General features: G+C 40.7%; 2 protein-coding genes across 2 annotated transcripts in view; one reads left to right on the top strand and one right to left on the bottom strand.

The window, feature by feature from the left end:
- WDFY4 (WDFY family member 4) overlaps positions 1 to 17,938 on the bottom strand; it is a 132,330-nt gene that overhangs the window by 25,401 nt on the left and 88,991 nt on the right. Inside the window, exons 50-55 of the mRNA XM_039709353.1 lie at positions 17,497 to 17,582; positions 16,153 to 16,215; positions 3,323 to 3,365; positions 2,406 to 2,525; positions 1,814 to 1,931; positions 1,047 to 1,156 (exon numbers count right to left, since the gene is read on the bottom strand). Of these exons, the coding sequence (XP_039565287.1) occupies positions 1,047 to 1,156; positions 1,814 to 1,931; positions 2,406 to 2,525; positions 3,323 to 3,365; positions 16,153 to 16,215; positions 17,497 to 17,582 (540 nt within the window). The remainder of the gene's footprint in view (positions 1 to 1,046; positions 1,157 to 1,813; positions 1,932 to 2,405; positions 2,526 to 3,322; positions 3,366 to 16,152; positions 16,216 to 17,496; positions 17,583 to 17,938) is intronic.
- LRRC18 (leucine rich repeat containing 18) lies at positions 8,047 to 13,436 on the top strand. Its single transcript, XM_039709354.1, has 2 exons — positions 8,047 to 8,304; positions 12,559 to 13,436. Exon 2 carries the CDS (start codon positions 12,589 to 12,591, stop codon positions 13,369 to 13,371), a length of 783 nt encoding a protein of 260 aa, XP_039565288.1. The 5' UTR covers positions 8,047 to 8,304; positions 12,559 to 12,588; the 3' UTR covers positions 13,372 to 13,436.

Genomic DNA, 17,938 nt, shown 5'->3' with positions numbered 1-17,938 from the left:
ACTATTGCCTCAGGTGGTTCACTAACCCATCAGCTACTGCTGGTAACAGCCGATATCATAGGGCTTATTACTTAATTAACACAGCACTTTATTTGTATTACTTCACTGGAAAAAAACCCAAATCACAACAGCAAAGCACTTGGAAAGCTGCAGAAAACATGGCCATCCTGCACTATGCACACAGCAGTCTCCAAGTGTGAAATATTCTGGCCAAGCTATCTTCCTGTATTTCTTCACAAGAGTAGGTAGATTTCAGCAAGATACTCTTTAAAAATATACCTTGGAGAATTGGTCCTTCTGGTAGATCCCATTATAACACAACACATTACAGAAAAGAGGGTAACAAGTCTCTGCTACAGCCCAAGTGTATTTGCTTGAGCATTACCAACTGCCTGCTGAGAAGGGTAATTGGGAAATTTGGTGCCCCTATATGCTGGGCAGATGGGAAAGGTGTACACAACATTCAATTTCCATAAATGCAATTCCACAGTGAAAGCCAGCTTGGCACTGTATAAACAGTAACAAGTTCAGAACAAGATTACACAAAATATTCCTTCTGGAGCATCGAATGTAATCTCATCCCACTTCAGGAAGTTGATTCCACAGTCCCTATCATTTCACACCTACCAGAGCCTATATGTCCTCACCTGGCCCAGGAACATTCTTTATGCCACCAGAGCAAGCTCCTAGTACTTGCCAGTAGCTGCATGGCAGTATTTGGGCTTAGAAGACCTCATATCATACCAAGTCTCATCTGCCCCAAAGCCAGAAGCTTATGGTCAGACAGGCAATAAAAATTATCTGTTTACATGCCTCAGCTGTCACAAAGCTAAATAATCCTTCTCCTTTGCATCAACCCTGGTCCCCTGGTCCTGTTTTCACTGAATTCAATTTCATGGCATAAATGTTGTTCCAAGTAATCCTCAAGTCCACATATAGAGTATATCAAATGTCAGAAGAACTAATCCCCCTTCATTACACAGCCACAGTAACACACTACATGGCTCATAACAAGGAGTAGGAGGGAAGTTATCTTGCCCCCTTACCTGCAGAGAACAGAAGGTCTGGGTAAATGGCTCCATTCGGACCAGGTAAGATGCCACTATAATTGCTGATGAATAGTGAGTACAGTAATGGCACTGGGCTGACAGGTCTCCTGGAAATTGCGCACAAATCAGATTCCAGTAAAAAAACCCCACCATTTCAAGCCCATAGCATCCAGTTACCACAATACAACTAAACAGGGAACAGGTATTTTTAGCAGGTGTGCTCAAAGACCTGTGAGCTACCGCACATCTTGCACTGAATACATGCATTGTGTTCAGTTTTTGCCTCCCACATTTCACTTTCTGAAGAATAAGGTCTTTAAATTTCCAGATTATCCCTTTCCCTAGTAGTGCCTAAAAAGGTCTTGATCTCCTGGGGTCAACAGCCTCAACATTCTCTTTCCTTTTCTTAAGGTAGCTGTTAGTTAACCTTCATGCAGCAGTTTTCCACATGTAGCTTAGCTAACAAATAAAAACACTGTGTGCAGCTTTGCTAACAGCACAGTTTTTCCAGGGAACATTGATTTCTGCTGTAGTTTTTTTCCTGTCCAAGGGAAGAGAACAGAATGCAGCAGTACATTGTGCATAAGGCAGTACTTGCATTTCTTTCAAAGAGACATTTCTCTTTGAATTCAGTCAGTTTGTGTACAGCAGTGAGAGACATTCTCCTTGGCATGGTGTTTCCCTTAGCCACAGATCTGCAAAGTTTTTGGGTGTTCTGAGGGGACTCAAGCCTCTGTTGTCTATTAGCCTCCTAAAACACTCACCCTCACTTTTTTCCACTTCATTGAAGCGCTGGATGAACTTGTGTTTCCTCTCCACAGTCTGTGCTCCCATGGGCTTTGACAGGTCTCGAAATGTATGAGGATCAGTGAGGTTTAGAGTCTGAAAAGAAACCCAGCAGAGATGCAGATTTTAAGATCTTAAACATCATAACTATCCCAGTGACACTGGGAGTGGCAAGGTTGTGTTGGAAGTTTCACTCTTACAAGAAGGTTACAGGTTTACCCTTCTCTGGAACTTCAAAAATTAAGGACCTGGCAGGTTGCAAATTGCTCTCAAGGCTTTTCTGTCCAAAACTTCTCCTCTGTGTTCACAGAGACCTGTCCATGCCTATCTGCTGAGCTGATGCAGCATGTCCTTAACTAGGTCTGTATTAAACAGATGATCACCCACAGAACACGATCCTCAGTATGCTGACGTGAAGATAAAGTTAATCTTATGGAATCAGCACAGTTCAAAAACTACTTCAAATTTTAAACCCTTGGTCTAGACCCCTCTGCTATGATGGCATAATTCACCAATCCTTTTTTTCAGTTTCTACCATAGAAAGTAGAGAATTCTGCAGCCAGCACTGACCTCAGAGTGGTAGTCAGCAAGGACCCATGGAAACACAGGATACTGCATGTAATCATTGTAGCTGCGGCCAGCCAGAGTGTTCAGGTACATGAGGTAATCAAAGTTGCTGATCTCCCTCTTCTGCAGGGAAAGGAAATAAGCATTAAAATCTCCAGACTCTGCCCCTAAAAAGCCATGCAAAGGCACACTCACAGGTCTGTGGTTCCCAGGTCCACCAGGACAAGAACTATATATTTTGTGAAATCAATCATCCTCTGCCATTCAGATCAACACAGTACGTCTTACACAACAATCCATTCCACAGAACCTGTCTTCATTCTGTCTCTTTTTCAGACAGGCCATTGGCATTTGTCTATAATCACACAGTGCTTTTATGCTGTATTTGCATAACAGAGCACTTTTTCTTGATTTAAAAGTGAGCCAAATGCATGCAGACTGGATAGTGGAAAACCCTGAACAACTGCCTATACAGAAAAGGCTGCATAAAGTGCTAGATATAAGCAAGAAGGTATGGATTTCTTCATTTGCCTTGAGTCACCAAGATCATGGCTACAGAAAAGTAAACATGTCTCCCAGCTCAGCAAAACATCTGTGCATTGATTTAACTGTATAGATGATCTGTGAAAAGGCATTCAACTAGGTGGCTCTCTTTGATCTGCATTGAAAAATGTGCATAAAATCACACTTAATCTACCAGACAGTAGCACCATATGTTTCATAGCAGGAGGAGCAAAAACTCTGCAATAACCAGATGTAAATACTGTGCTCCTCCTGCCAACAACCTCACCTCCAGCAGTGAGAGAACAGCTTAGGCCTTGATGTACGTGTGTACACACACACACACACATATCTGTGCAGAGACATATCTATGTGGTGAAATTCTTTGCTTAATTATGTGCAGCCAAGATTTAGCTTACCTGCCACTTTTGGAGCATTGTCTTTTCCCCTCCCGAGTGCTTCCTGTATGGAACAAACATTTAATTGAAACAGCCTACTTCAGGACAATAAGAGAAAGTCAGCACATTAACATCTGTGCTCCCTGTGCCCTCTGCTCCCATCACACAGAAATGAGAGAACACCAACACTATAAGGCTGAAGTTTTATCATTGACCAAATAATTCCAAAATTAGAGTGTTGTTGATTAGGTTATTGTTGTTCTGAGTTAAGCCACACTGCTCAGTCTGCATTCCCAGGTACCATCAAGCCTGTCTGCTTCTGTTCTGAAGACTTACTCTCAAAAGCTCATGCTTTTGTGAAGCAATCAGAAAACCGTGACATAAAAACAGAACTCTCTCAGTCTCCATATCAAAGACTTTTATTGCACAATCCACTTTGAAACCAATATAGTTCTTAAAGAGTGGATTGTCATTTTAATACTTTTGAATGTGATGAACATGTCTTTTCCACATTTTTGGTTCTCAAAATGCAACTTGATATTAAAACTTTGAATAAAAAAACAAAAACAAAGGTAAAACAAAACAAAAACATCAACTAAAAGCAGGGGAAATCACTTGAAAATTGAAAGAAAGAGTCAACGTTTCATTTCAACTGCACTTAACCAGAATGTATGACAGTATTTGAAGACCATCAACTTACTCTTGTCAACATCTAGACACCAAAGTGAGGCAAGTGACAACTGCAGTATCGTGGTTTAGCCCCAGCTGGTAAACTAAAAATGAGCCAAACACAGTCACTTACGCACTGTCCCTGCATAGGGATGAAGGAATTGCGGGAGGAAAAGTGAGAAAACTTGGGGGTTAAGATAGTCTAACACATAAAGCATAGGGAATGCACACAAGCAAAACAAAACAAGGAATTCACTGTCTACTTCCCGTTGGCAGGCCAGTATTGAGCCATCTCCATGGCCCCATCACATGTAACCATGACTTATGAAAACAAACATCATCACTCGGAATGTCCCTGCCTCGTACTCCCCCAGGTTTATATGCCGAGTATGATACAGTTTGCTGTGGAACACACCTTTGGCCAGTGGGGATCAGCTGTCCTGGCTGTGTTCCCTCCCAACTTTTTATGCACCCCAAACCTCCCCATGATCCGGATGGAACAGTTTGAGAGACAGAAGAGGCCTTGACCTTGTGTAAGCACTGCTCAGCAATAGCCAAAATATTCCTGAATTATCAACACTGCTTCCAGCAAAAATCCAAACGTGATTTTCTCCTACAATGCGGAAAATTTACTCTATACGAACTAAAACCAGTACACAGATTGAGGAAACTTTGTCTGCCAAAGTGAACAGGCTTACTGACATGATAGAATACTGGTGGTAAGAGAGACTCTTCCCTTTAAAATAAATCTAAGGTGCCATCTCAGAGTCAGGACATTTCACTTCATGAAGCATAAGGAAATCAGTTCAGCATAGATTATAAAACTGCTGCAGGAATAACAAACTGATATTTTTTACTCCTGTGCTCTGTATTGGATCACACTAGAAATCCACAAAGCAAGTCTTAAAGTAGCTTCAAAGATCTAAATAAAACACCAGAATGGTCTATAATCATTACCATTTTATTGAATTGGCAGTAGTAATTTCTTGTCAACCACTTCTCATGCTTATGAATAATTTTACTGCTTATTAAATCGTGGACCATTTAATAGTGTACATAAAGGAAAAACACTATGGTTTACACATTATTTTATTCTTTGCTCAGAGAAAAGTGTGTGTCTGAGAGAAGGGTTTTGAATGCATAAACATGAAAGCCAAGATGAATTCTAGCACATGGTCTACAATTCCTAAGCTTTGCTTGTCTCCTGCTAAGCATATGAAACCTAATAACGATAGGCTATGTTTCTAGAAACCAGTACACACAAAGGTGTAGAGTTCATGTCCAGTACAGAAAAATATGATTGTCACTCTCTGTCCAAAAAAAGAATAACATATACAATTTACATAGTGTAAATCAGAAGAAATTCTATTGAGTAGTTGTGTTGCACCCCCAGTTTGAGCAACACATGGCTCATGAATGTGGGAACTCCAAAGTACAAAAGCAGTATCATGAACACTTACCCTTTAAAATGAAGTCCTCTCACATTCTACGTACATTTCACAGAACTTTGCCCCAGTGGCCTTTTTAAGGCCTCCAAAACACATTTGGAACTCAGAGAGGGTATCTTAAAGGGATGTAACAGGATCAGGATTCCTGGCATTATTTGAAGTGTGGTTGGATTAGGCTGTTTGTTACAGAGTGGTCAAGTTAGGTTCTTCCCTTTCCACAGGGGCATACTCGCTCACTAAAAGCACCCAGGTTTATTTTGGATTTCTGGTTGAGTTAGAAAGCAGGGGAGAGCATTATAAAATGCTTCACACGGGGCTAAACTGGGCCAGTCTTGTGTGGATGTTATGTAAATATACATATGTTGATTTGTGGGTGCCATGACCCCCTAGTGAAACACTTGCTCTATTTGTCACAAGCCTTAAACAGCTAATAACACCATACAAGGGTCAAAATAATTCTCTCTGCTGACTTTGGGAGCCACTACATAACTCAAAGAGGTTGACAAGTTCACCATGTCATGAAAATAAGCCAGGCTAAATGTAGTCTCTCCCCTGTAAAATCCAACCTTCTGGGTCTCAGAGGATGTTCCCTCTAATTCCCCAGAGATCTGAAATTCTCCATTCTCCTCTGTTGACTCAGCGTCTCAAAACAAGAATTGCATTACAGGCAGCTAAAGCCTATTCCATCCTTCTCCTTGATAATTAATTAGCTTTTTTCCAGCCAACACCTCTCTAGATAGCACAGCAAAAGCTCAGTGTAGGTGAAGGTCAGCTGACCAATTGCAGTAAGTGAATTTAAAAATAAATAAATAATCAAAGGCTGGTTTGTAAAAGAAACTGAAGTGCTTTATAAATGTAAATAACTACAGTTCTGGAGGAAGTGAAATTATATGAACTCAAGAGAAGCACCTACAGATCTATCTATATCTTAATTTATAAGGTATTTTTAGGACACCAGCCATGGCAGAATGTAAACACAATGTGTACTAATGATGATGCACCTTTGGCTACTCTATATGTGATTTATTAATCCCTCTTCCATTAACATCAGACTATGATCTCACCCTTGTGAGTGTGCCATTTGCTAGAGACAGGTGGACCTCAACCCATTTGGAAATTCATTGCAGATGAGATAATCTCAAAGGATAAGATTTTGCCCTTACTAAAATTAATGCAAAAAATCCAAGAAATTTAATAGGTTCTTAAATTTCTGCTTTAATTTTCTTTTTTTTTTCTTCCATCCCCCTGACTATAGTCTAAAAAACTGTGCCAAGGCTCTCCTAAACCAACTTTTCTTTAAAAATCTTTGTAATTACCAAAGATAAGGAAAATCTCCTTTTTTGTAAGCCACAACTTAGGTTTAAGTCACACTGTTAACAGAAGAAAGAAGACTTCAAAAGAAATACCAACTTTCCCATGTCAAATATTCTCTCTCTCAAACTTAGAAGAGTGCTAGGTTAGATTACTTTACTCTAAAGGTACAGCATCTTCCTTGTTTAACTGTACCAGTCCACCTTCCACTTATGCCTAATCTGTGCTAAAGAATATGCAATTCAAAATAAAATAAAAAGAATATGTAATTCAAAATAAATAAAAAAAAAGCACCATATTCAAGTAGGGCTCCTTGAAGCAGGGTGTCTTGAAAGGGGCTGGAGGGGGGAGAAAGGAATCTCCCTCATTTATGGAACGCTGCTTGCAACATGGGCATTCACAGTGCTTAAACCAAAGGGATAACATTTCCACTGTGGAGATGCTGCACTCAGGCATACTTCAGGTAATGAAGGAACACATCAAGTAAATCCAGTTAATTTGTTTAGATGAGCAGAATGCAATCTCCAACCCTGGAATCAGACAAGTACATTAACGTCAGTAGCTTCTTTATGCCAATAATATCTTGGTCCTACTATCAGCAAGAGAGGCCTCAATGTTTCATCTCCTGTAAATAATACCTAAACAAACCACTCAGCTTCTTCTCTTCCATAGGGGGATTTCTTTCAGACATTATTTTGAAATTATTGTGATCAGTTACTACTAAAAGCTTGAGCTTATAACCTCAGTCAAAGGGACAAATTTCAATAAATTCACATGCTCCACATGGAAATCATTACACCAAGTGCACTTTTGAAGGGTCACTGATAGATATTGCAGATAGATGTGACAGATAGATACATATGAACACATAAATTGCAGCTCATGTACTCTCTGCTGCACCATTGCATGAGCCTTCCCTCCTGTCTCTGCATCTATCCCATTTGGCACGTGGTAAGGATGATATCACAAACATCATCAGTTTTAACATGCACAGACAAGTATCTCTCACTCTGCTACAGCCAAGTAAAATGAAATAGTCAAGTGACTAAAATGGACAGTTAAGGCAATGTTAGAAGCTGACTGATGAGTTCCAGATGCTTTTTCTTTCTGCATAATTTGAAATACAACATTTCCAGGCACTGCATGCCATTCAGTTCTTTTCCATCCAGCTCGATCTTGCATTCTGGAACCAACCATTATGCTAATTATCTCCAAGGGTGTAGCACTCCTGTTGCTTGGTAACACAAGTTTCTTAAGCTGCAGAAGTAGCACTGAATAGCAGGACCCTGGGCTTGGGGAAACCCTTTAGCCACTCCTCACTGGCATGCTCACACAAGCTTGAAGAGCTGCCATTTTCCATCAAGGAAGTACCATTCTGAATTCACAGGACTGTGGAAAGGAAACTGTCCTGTGTTCCATGCTCATGGCTTTATTTATAGACTGAAAGACTAATTCGGTATTCAAAGAAGAGCAGACAGGGGACAACTTCACAGTAACAGCCCACACTACTGAGAAAAACTGAGCACCTTGTGACATCTGCACCTCACCTTCTGGGCCTTTTGAGCTACTTATCCGGTAAGATCATATGCAGGGGGCAGCCTGGCAGAACTGATAAGATGAAACAATGTTTTTGCTTATTTTTGGTGGGCCTTGGTTTTGAAAGTGACTTTGCACTGTGTCATAGTATGGGGGCCCTGAAGTCATCTGGAAAATAAGACTATTAAGAAAGGAAACTTTTCTCAAACTATTCACCAATGGTGGAATTTAGTCTAAACCTGCCTATTTAAGACTGCATTTAAGACAGTCAATGAATTCATCTCTTCCACAACAGTTCATATCCAACAATGAGAAATAGTAACAGGCTTGGGAGCAGGAAAGTGGAACAGTTTGGCTTCATGCAAAATCATTTGCTGTATGAATGCTGGTTTTAAGCTCTGCATGCAAGTATTTCTCTACAGATGGTAGTATCACCTCTTCCATGGGTGAATTAGCACACGTCACCTCACAGCCTTCCTGCCACCGGAGAGGTGCAGGGAATGCAGAGCTCTGCTGGGCTTGCCAGGCCTGCTCTGCAGCATGCAGAGGAAAGACAGAGGAAACTTTTCACAGAGTAGTTCAAGATGGGCTCAACATGGTCCTGTGCAGTTTTGGGTGCAGTGAACTAGGAAGCACCAACCCTGGAAGAAAGTAACAGGCAGAACCACAGAGAAGGAGGTCCTGAAGCACCAAGCAGTGCTACAGGCAGAAGATCAGTTCTTCTCCTTCCTGGGCTGGGAAAGGAAAAAAAGATGTTCAGGGTTGAAATATGCAGTCTTTTAGGATCAGATCTTCTTAGGGCAGGCTTAAGATACAATGGGTTGTGACTGACCCCTGTGCAAGTGCTGAAGCGCAGATAAGGAATAATTCCCAGTCCTTCCTTGCCTCAGAGAGACACTGACACTCTTAGTACTGATGCTCAAGTCTGTTCTATCCCTGCAGCTCCCAGCAACAATGAGCACCACAGACAGCATGACGTCCTTGACACACATTTTCCATTAATTTCTTTATCAGATCAATCTCTAAACTCTGGGCCTGTTAAACGCTCCTAAATCTCTGGGCATTCAAAAGCCCATCCAGGCCAAAGATTCTATCAAGTGTGGATATAAAGGCAAAGGGTTTTCTAGTCAAGATCCATTTTAGTGAGACCTTGTCACAGAAATACAGCACCCTCCACCCTAGGAAAAGGCTTGCCAACAACTCAGAGGGTGTACCCGGCTGTGTTGTTTTCTCTTTTTAGAGAAAACAGGTGGAAAGTCTTATCATCATTTCTTAGGTGTAGGGCAACACATGTACCTCTCCCTCTGCCATTCCAGGAGATGTACTGTGAGTGTAAGTTTGAACAGGCATAATTAACATTTAAGCAAGGAGAACTCCTGTGATTCCTGAATTTTTAATATCAGTGACTATAGGACTAGAGCCCTCTTACACAGAGCCAAAGACAATGAGACATGGCTAAATAAGCTCCATTATCTCCAGCTACAGCCCTGTAAAACACTGATAATTAGTTTACAAGCATGCAGAGGCAGGAGAGCTATTCATCCTCTTCAAGTTCTCAAGCACACTAAAATGTTTCTGCAGTCCTCTAGTACTAATCCCTATTTTTGGAATTGCAAATCATATTTTTCTAAGTTTGAAATATGGCTCCAACTTTTAACCCAAACTAAATAGCACTTAGAGTGAGCACTCCTTAGAGACTTGAGCAGTGCATCTGAGAGGTTCACAGTTGGATGTAAAAAAGTCTGGCTAAAGTAGGCTGTGAGAAGAAACTCTTTGGAGTCTGCACGTTATGCAGTGCATCATAAAAAGAGATCTGTCTTGAGGAAAATCACACTGATCTGTTTGTCTGGACTTCCTAAAAACTTGAAAGGTCCAGGTTCAAGTTTTGTAACAGCTTGGAAAGGGTTATTGACAGAGAAATACTCAAACCCAGCAGGCTGAACTGCAGCACTCAACCTTGTACGCCAGGCTCCCTCTAGTGCTGCCAGGCACGCACAGCGCAGAGGGACCCGGCACCGGGAACCAGGTAGCAGAACACTGCCACAAATGAACGATTCTTTGCCTAGATGGTACTTTGTAAAATAGGAAAAGAAAATATTTTGGCTCAGTGTTTCCCTCTTGGATTTTATATGAAAAGTAATAGGAAAAAAATTATAACGGAATACATTGTTTTCTGATATTTAAACATGTTTTTAAAAGCATTTTATAAGAAATGATAAATTTGAAATTAGGAAAAAATTATTACATGTTTTCCCTTGAGGGTCGAGTTCATTTTTTAAAGGCATACTTGATTGCGAAGCTTCACTTATCAAAAAGCACTGAATGTCTTGGTCACTTCAACACAAAATTCAAGCAAAGAAAAAATTGGACCCAAAGGTCACCTGGTTCATATCAGTTACAGGAGCCAGAAAGTTTCTTCTGCCAGCACGTAAGAAAGCTCCCCTATAGATCTTTTCCTGAAGCATGGTAGTCAACCCACTTCTGTGCACCAGAAAAGACTCAGGGTGTCCACCTGTAATCAGCAGCAGGGCCCTGGCATTCCCCATACTGCTCAACTTTATCTTCACAGAATTGCTAACAAGAATATTGCATAAAATCCTTAAAATGAGAGAGCTGTGATTAGAAAATCCTGCTCTTTTGATGTCCAGAAATTTCTACTCACTCTTGGGGAAATTATTTACACTAACATCAACAAAGGTGGAAAGAATACTTATTCACACTGTAGAGTACTTTGCTTCAGTTACCAGTCAACATATAGATAGAACAGCATTGGTGATGCTGTACTTGGTAATGTGGTTCTGTAAGTACTCATGAGAGACAGAAACATGGGAGTGACAAACAAAAACATTTAACTGTGTTTAAATGTTTTCATATAAAATAACAAAAACCTATTTTGGAATTCACCCTCAGGGCAAGACTGAATCCACTGCACTGCTTCCAGTATTTTCTGAAGCATCTGCCTCATTACAGAGCTCTTGGGAGGGTGTGTGGTAGCTGGGTTAATGCTTTTGCATTATTTTGGGCTATGGCATGTAATTGAAAAGAAGCTGAAATGCCTTAGTTGTAGCTTGAGCTTCCCCTTCATGTATTCACACATGATTAATGAGTAGCCAAAAAGCCTGAAGCGTTTGTAGTGAAGTCTTTCTAATAGGGACATGTATTGTTGATAAATCTATATTTTGTCCTAAACAATCATTCATCAAAGCTGCAATTTGACTCTTCAAAATTAAATGCCAGAACACCCAGACCTGAGATTACTCAGCTGTAACCTGTGCTCCTCTCTAAACTCTTACTGGGTGGACATTGTCATCCATTTCCAGGGAATCAGCCTATTTCCTTTGCCACTAGCCATAATTAACAGCTGTATTTGATGACCTTTGATGAGAAAGAGTTCACCAAACCTGAGAGTAAGTGGGCTATACTCTTATTCCAGGAAGCGTGTAACACATGCTCAGCATCAGTATGAGTCAAAAGTCTACTACACTTATATGCATTTTTCTGAGGGCAGGGCACCTTTGCAGTGGGAGACCCTTTATCCCACAGCATGAACAAAATAACAAGGTTAGAGTATCCAGAGGAGGACACTTAGCAAGGCCTGGTTTAACATGGCATTAAGCAGCACTGACATCAGTCCCTGTTGCAGTTTGCCCTGTAGGTGATTTATGAATTGCCAATCATTCTGGCAAGTGTGGGAGTTCACCATGTTCCTGAATCCTGGTCAAAACAAAATTCTTAATAATTTCCTTTAAACTTTTAATTTTTCAATAACATCCAGAGCCCAGATCTCAAGTCCATTACACAAGAAATTTAACCAACCTGTTAGCAAATGCCAGGCCTGTAATGATGGCGACTGTTGATCTGGTAGAATGAGACAAATTTGAATAGCTTCTTTTAATGCAGTCTCTAAGGACTGTGTTGAGACCCACAATATATTTTTCTCCAGTCCTCAACCGGCTGATGGATAATAACATATTTCATTCAGTTTCATTATATCCTAAGCTCAAATCAGTATTTAGGAATGAAAGAGAGCAAATGTGTCCCACTTGTAATTTCACCCTGTAATGTAACATAGATGTTACATTGCCATGAAATAATATTGTAAATTATTAGAATTTCACCTACTGGAAATACTTTGAGGAAGAATTTTCAGAGTTGAAGATTTTCAGTTGAAAAGTTCTAACCTCAAAGAAAACCAGCTTCAGAAAAGTCTAGCAGCAATATTAACATATATCTGTGTGATTAACAGCTATGGCTTTCAAAGACTTTACTGGAGTTCTCACATTTTATCCACAGGGTCTGGTGTGTCTGTCTGTCAGCAGAGAGATGCCCAAGGCAAAAGGTCCACAAGGGAAAAGGATCACCTTGAAAGTGGCAAAAAATTCAGTCCGGGTACTTTTTAATGGAAGGCGTCGTCTTGAGTTAAGCAAAATGGGCATTGCCGTCTTCCCCAAGTGCCTTCTGGAGCTGGCTGATGTGGAGGAAATTGATTTGAGCAGAAACATGTTAAGAAAGATTCCAAACATCATTGAGAAGTTCCAGAATCTGATGTGGCTGGACCTGCACAGTAATCAGATTGATGAGCTGCCCGCAGCAATAGGCACGCTTCGCAACCTTACTTACCTGAATTTATGCAACAACAAGTTGACCACAAAAGGTCTGCCAGAAGAGCTGACCCTTCTCAAGAACCTGCGTACTCTCAACCTTGGCTTAAACTGTCTTGAGACTATTCCCACCACTCTTGGCTCCCTGAAGGAACTTATTGAGCTAGGTCTCTTTGACAACTCCTTGACCATCATCCCAAAGAGTGTGAAAAAGCTCCCCAAGCTTGAGAGGCTGAATGTAAAAAGAAACCCTTTACCAGAATTTGCAAAGGAAGATGAGCCAATTGACACCATTAAACGCATAGAATCGCTTTACTTAGTAGAAAAGAAAGACCTGTGCAATTCCTGTGTGCAGACATGTCAGGGTGAGAGGGACGAGCTGCACAAGTTAGAGGACATGACACCCGGCCCCTCAGATAAGCCAAGTTTCCCTTCACTCACTACACCCAATTCCACTGCAATAGATAACCAAGAAGAATGGAGAATGAAAGACGACAATCTTTGAAATATACCAAGGCACTCTATAGACCATGTTGCATGAAGTCCAGCCCAAGCAAATAAAAAAACTGATTTCCCTCTTCCTCCATTTTCCTGCAGTTCTGCTTCTTTAAAGATCAGCTTCCTTTTAGAAGCAGATGTCTGTGGTCTCTAGAATGAAAACTAGAGCAACTAAACCAGATGTGTATTTGGAAAAGGCTATTTACATCTGGGCCTGTCCTTACAACTTGTTCTCCATGTTCGGGCTTTTTGCGGTCTTTTGTGTGTGCAGTGTCAGTGAAAGGATCTTTTAAACAATATATTTTTCCAGTAAATCCATTCCCACAACTTACCCCCGAATATTATTTCTGCTCATTTTCATAGGGAGAGACACAGTTGAACTAGTCTCAGTAAATACTATTTGGAAGAAAAGACCTGGGAACCTTCTGCTGCTGGTGGCTGCCACCAAGTTCTCAGAGTCTCAAACAGGCACAGTCAGTGTAGGAACTGCAAGCCTGTTCCAGTTCAGCAGAGGCAGCAAACACAAGTGTTATGCTCAGGAGTAACTAAGCAGTACAAACACAGTGCTTAGAGATAGACAACCAGTGACCCTTGTTGCCATCAAGGGACCATATTCTGCAAGTTCTTTGGGATTTTGAGTGCTATACCCAGGTGCAGCAAGTTGTACCAAATTGTCCAACACATCAGCGTGACTGCCCATACTCATAATGTTTTTCTGACCTCTGAGTCTCTCTCCAAGGAGGATGTAGAAGGGGTAGGAAAAATATTTGTCATTTTAAGGGTACCAGGCTTATCATTTAAGCAGTGAGTAAAGTGATTAAGAGAGAGTCACTGTCCTCCATGATCTGAGTCAGCTTCTGCATTGACAAAGTCAGGTCTGGTATCCCCACAGAACTTTTAACTTCCTGTTGACATGTACCTATGGACATGTGCACCTGAGCACACACATTCCCTTGCTGAAATCACATCCATAGGGCAGAGAGCGCTGACATCCTGCAAACAGCAATATACAGGGACAAGCAATGAGCAGATTATAAAAGCACTCAGGCATGGCATGAGAAGGGCTGGCAGTGGCCATAATAACCTATGGCGACAGCAAACATTTAAGTATATTTGAATGAAGAATAAAGTGCCAGGAGCACTTTATTTTTTAAATGACTACAGTAGAGCCTTGGAACTCCTGTGTATTTCCTATGGACTAGGTGGAAAAACTGATAAGGGATTTCCCAGAAATTCTATTACCTCAATGTCATATGATGCATCAAACTAGTAATTCCTTCTTTCCATCCTTCAACTGTGCAATTATTAGTAACGTGTCTGGGCAAAGAATTTAATTTGGCCTGCCTCCTTGTCTCAGGTATGGCATGAAAAGGTGGAAAGATCTGGAAATTTGCCATTGTCCCCTTAGATGGGGAAGAAGCCCCACATGCTGCTTTTGAAATTTTCTAACTCTGAAACAGCTCCACAATACAAACAAGGGAAGAGTAAACTCATTAAGTCCTCAGTCCATTAGTTCTCATTGGTAAAGGGAAGCACACCTACTGAGGTAATTTTCTCTAACTTTCCACTTTAACACAACTTTTTTGGCTTCACTACTTAGGCAGTGATTATAGTAAATGTTACATTTATTTTATTTCAGTTCATGCTCTGACATGGTCCAACCAAAATGATGACAAAGGCCCTTTACATTCTCAGAGTGAATAAGTTTTGTACAGGCTTCTCTCAGCCAGCGGGAAAAAAAAAAACTGAAGGCAGAGCCTTACTGGAATTCAGGACAGGCTCCTTTAGACAGGCATGCAGCCTGTCTCAGATTCTGACATTAACCATGAGTCAAGTGTTTCTTCCAATAACCACCAGCCCAGTTAATGCCCAAATTTCTTGAAGCTCTAATGCATCTTCTCTCATGACATTCACACCTCTTGAGCTCCCAGCAAGCAGGGGAAAGGAAATCCTAGAGCGAGTTGCTGTTTACACAGGACAGGTGTCACTCTCCACAGCCAGCCACCTCCTCTGGGTGAGGTCAGGCTCTAGCTGGAGCTGGTTCCACATTGCACTGATAGTTTTAGCCAGTTGATGACTGGAGCTCAGTGCTGAAAGTGCTCACTTACAAGATAGGCAATGGTCTGCAACAGGTAGACTGAAAATTAAAATGGGTATAGCTGACACAAGCTGTAAGAACTTAGGGGCAATGTGCACCTCAGGTCTCAACACAATTCCATCCTCAGCAATCATTTCAGAGGACACCAATTAGGCACTTAGGGCTGTGCTCCCCAGATACCTAAATTGTGAAAAGTTACTCTAACTCGTGGAATGCATGAAACATTCTCTCAAGCACCTCCCACTAGGAGAAAACTTTTTCCCTGCAGCAGTAAATCTGAGGGACAAGTTAGAATCTCCATTGTGCAGCTAATACAATGTGCCAAAACATCCATATGTACATCACTGTCGGCCCTGAGCACACAATGAAGAGGTCATTACGCAAAAGCATTATGGATTAACTCTGTCCTCACCTCACTGTCTCTTCCCACAGTAACCCTTTGTGCAGTGTTTATCAATAAAGTGACATGAAGGAGATAATAATTATTAATCATCTATGCACAGTCAGCTTTTTGACACTCATCTTCATACTGTGATGAAGCATGCTAGAATGCTTTTTGAAGTCCTAGTAACACCTTTGAATCTTTAAAAGGAAGGATTCAAATAGGTATGTTTCTATATACTTTTTAAAGGTGCAACTTTTTCACATAATTGTACTTATTACAATTATCCAATGTTTCCTATATTTTACCTTATATTTAGGGATTCTTCTGTTATCCCCTTCGACTTCAAAGCAGGTTGGAAAGAACAGAATCTATAGGAGATATGAAAGGTCACATTATAGTTATGCAAGTGGTTATTAGCACACATTAAATATCTATAGAACTGCTTTGTCCTCACAGCTTTCTTCAGGAAGCCACAGCATTGCACTGAGACTCTAACCTAGGACAAAGCTATAAGACAACAGGCAAAAGCATGCATCTAATATTAAGGAGTTGCTATGGGCTAGATAAAAGAACCCACTCAGACATTTATTTAGCAAAAATGGCAGAAGGACACCAACCCTCATCTCAGCCAATCATATTTACATTTGCTGTGGGTTTATGATGTCAGAGAAACTATACCCTTGAAATATACAGTTTTGGTGATCTTCAGCTGAGGATCAAAACCATGTCTTGAACTGCCTTTGAAAGATTCCCCCAAGAGATACTTGTCAGAACTCAAAGACAGCAAAGTTAAGGGCTGGCTCTGGGACAGATCTTGGTGATTTTAAGTAGCCTTACTATGCAGCCTGTTTGGAAAGGAAGAGCAGATAAATCTGCCCTGACTTTTTAATGTAATACTGCAATAGGATTTGTTCAGAGATTTTAGGAGCAGAAGGAATTCCTGTGATTCTTTAGAAATTGACAGTACCAATGCTCAGTTCAGGCTGCAGAATTTAGTAGAGGAAGCACTAGTAGTGAAGTGAATTTTCCTGTGTAGAGGCCAGTGAATGTAATCCTGATCTAATGGCCAGAACTGCAGTAGGCAATAACATGCAAGAAAACAAAGTGCAAATTAATCACTTCATAGTCTTACATTCAAGTTCCATTTAACAAGACAAGCACATAAGGAGAATTTTTTTAAAAATGCCATTGTTAAAAATTAAGTCTACAAAGATGAAGTCAGAGAGACAAAAATATGTTATTCCTAAAGAATCTAGTGATACTATGAGAGTTGAAAGAAAGCAGGAAGAAACCTTCTTTCATCCAGTACTGTGAGGTGAGGTGGAGGTGGTTCTCATCTCAGTGGGAGGAAGGAAAACAGCTACAGTTAAAATTTCCTGGGATGAAGGGACACACAACACCACTGGCTGCTAGAAAAGTCCCGAACATTACATCCTTTGATAAGTCAATGGCTATGTAGTGCTCCAAAGAGTCCACAGGCCAGCAAAAGAAAAATTTCACAGCTAAAGTGTAACTCATTAAAACTCAAGGGAAAAATGGAAACAAAGATCCTGCAGCAACACAACACAGACACCTGACATCAGGTTAAAAAAGAGTAGTATACCAAGCATCACCAGGAACATCCCATGTTACTGTGAGCTAGTCATTACCTTTTAAATATCTTATTTCGGTCACTGTCATGGAAGACAAGAAATGTGGAGTAACCATTTTTGAAGAATATTTCCAAGGCGATCTCCTGGAAAGGGAAATAATTTAGTATGAGGAGCTGCAGAGCAAAGCCTAGTGCTGCAAATAGTCCATCATAGCCTGTCCAATTTTCAGAGCTTTAAAAAAAAGACCTTGACTTTTTTGACAAATGTGCAGAACTAAAGCAAAATATGTCCAACATTCTAAATTTCTTCAAGTGTTGGGATGGTCCTACAAGTTGACTAGCAGTTCAAACACTTCTTTGAAGCAAAACCAAACTCCAGATACTGGTTCCATCACTCATCTTTTCCTTTTGCTTCTGAAACATTTTTGTCTTGAAATCTCAGTGTGATTAATAAGTCAATAGAAGAATTGAGTTCTAACCAGGTGATAAAGAAAACACAA

The sequence above is a fragment of the Passer montanus genome, unplaced genomic scaffold (assembly GCF_014805655.1).
Source record: "Passer montanus isolate IOZ18808 unplaced genomic scaffold, ASM1480565v1 scaffold21, whole genome shotgun sequence".
NCBI classification, from domain to species: domain Eukaryota; kingdom Metazoa; phylum Chordata; class Aves; order Passeriformes; family Passeridae; genus Passer; species Passer montanus.
Note: the sequence above shows the minus strand (reverse complement) of the source record. Positions and strands in the feature narration are given on the sequence as shown.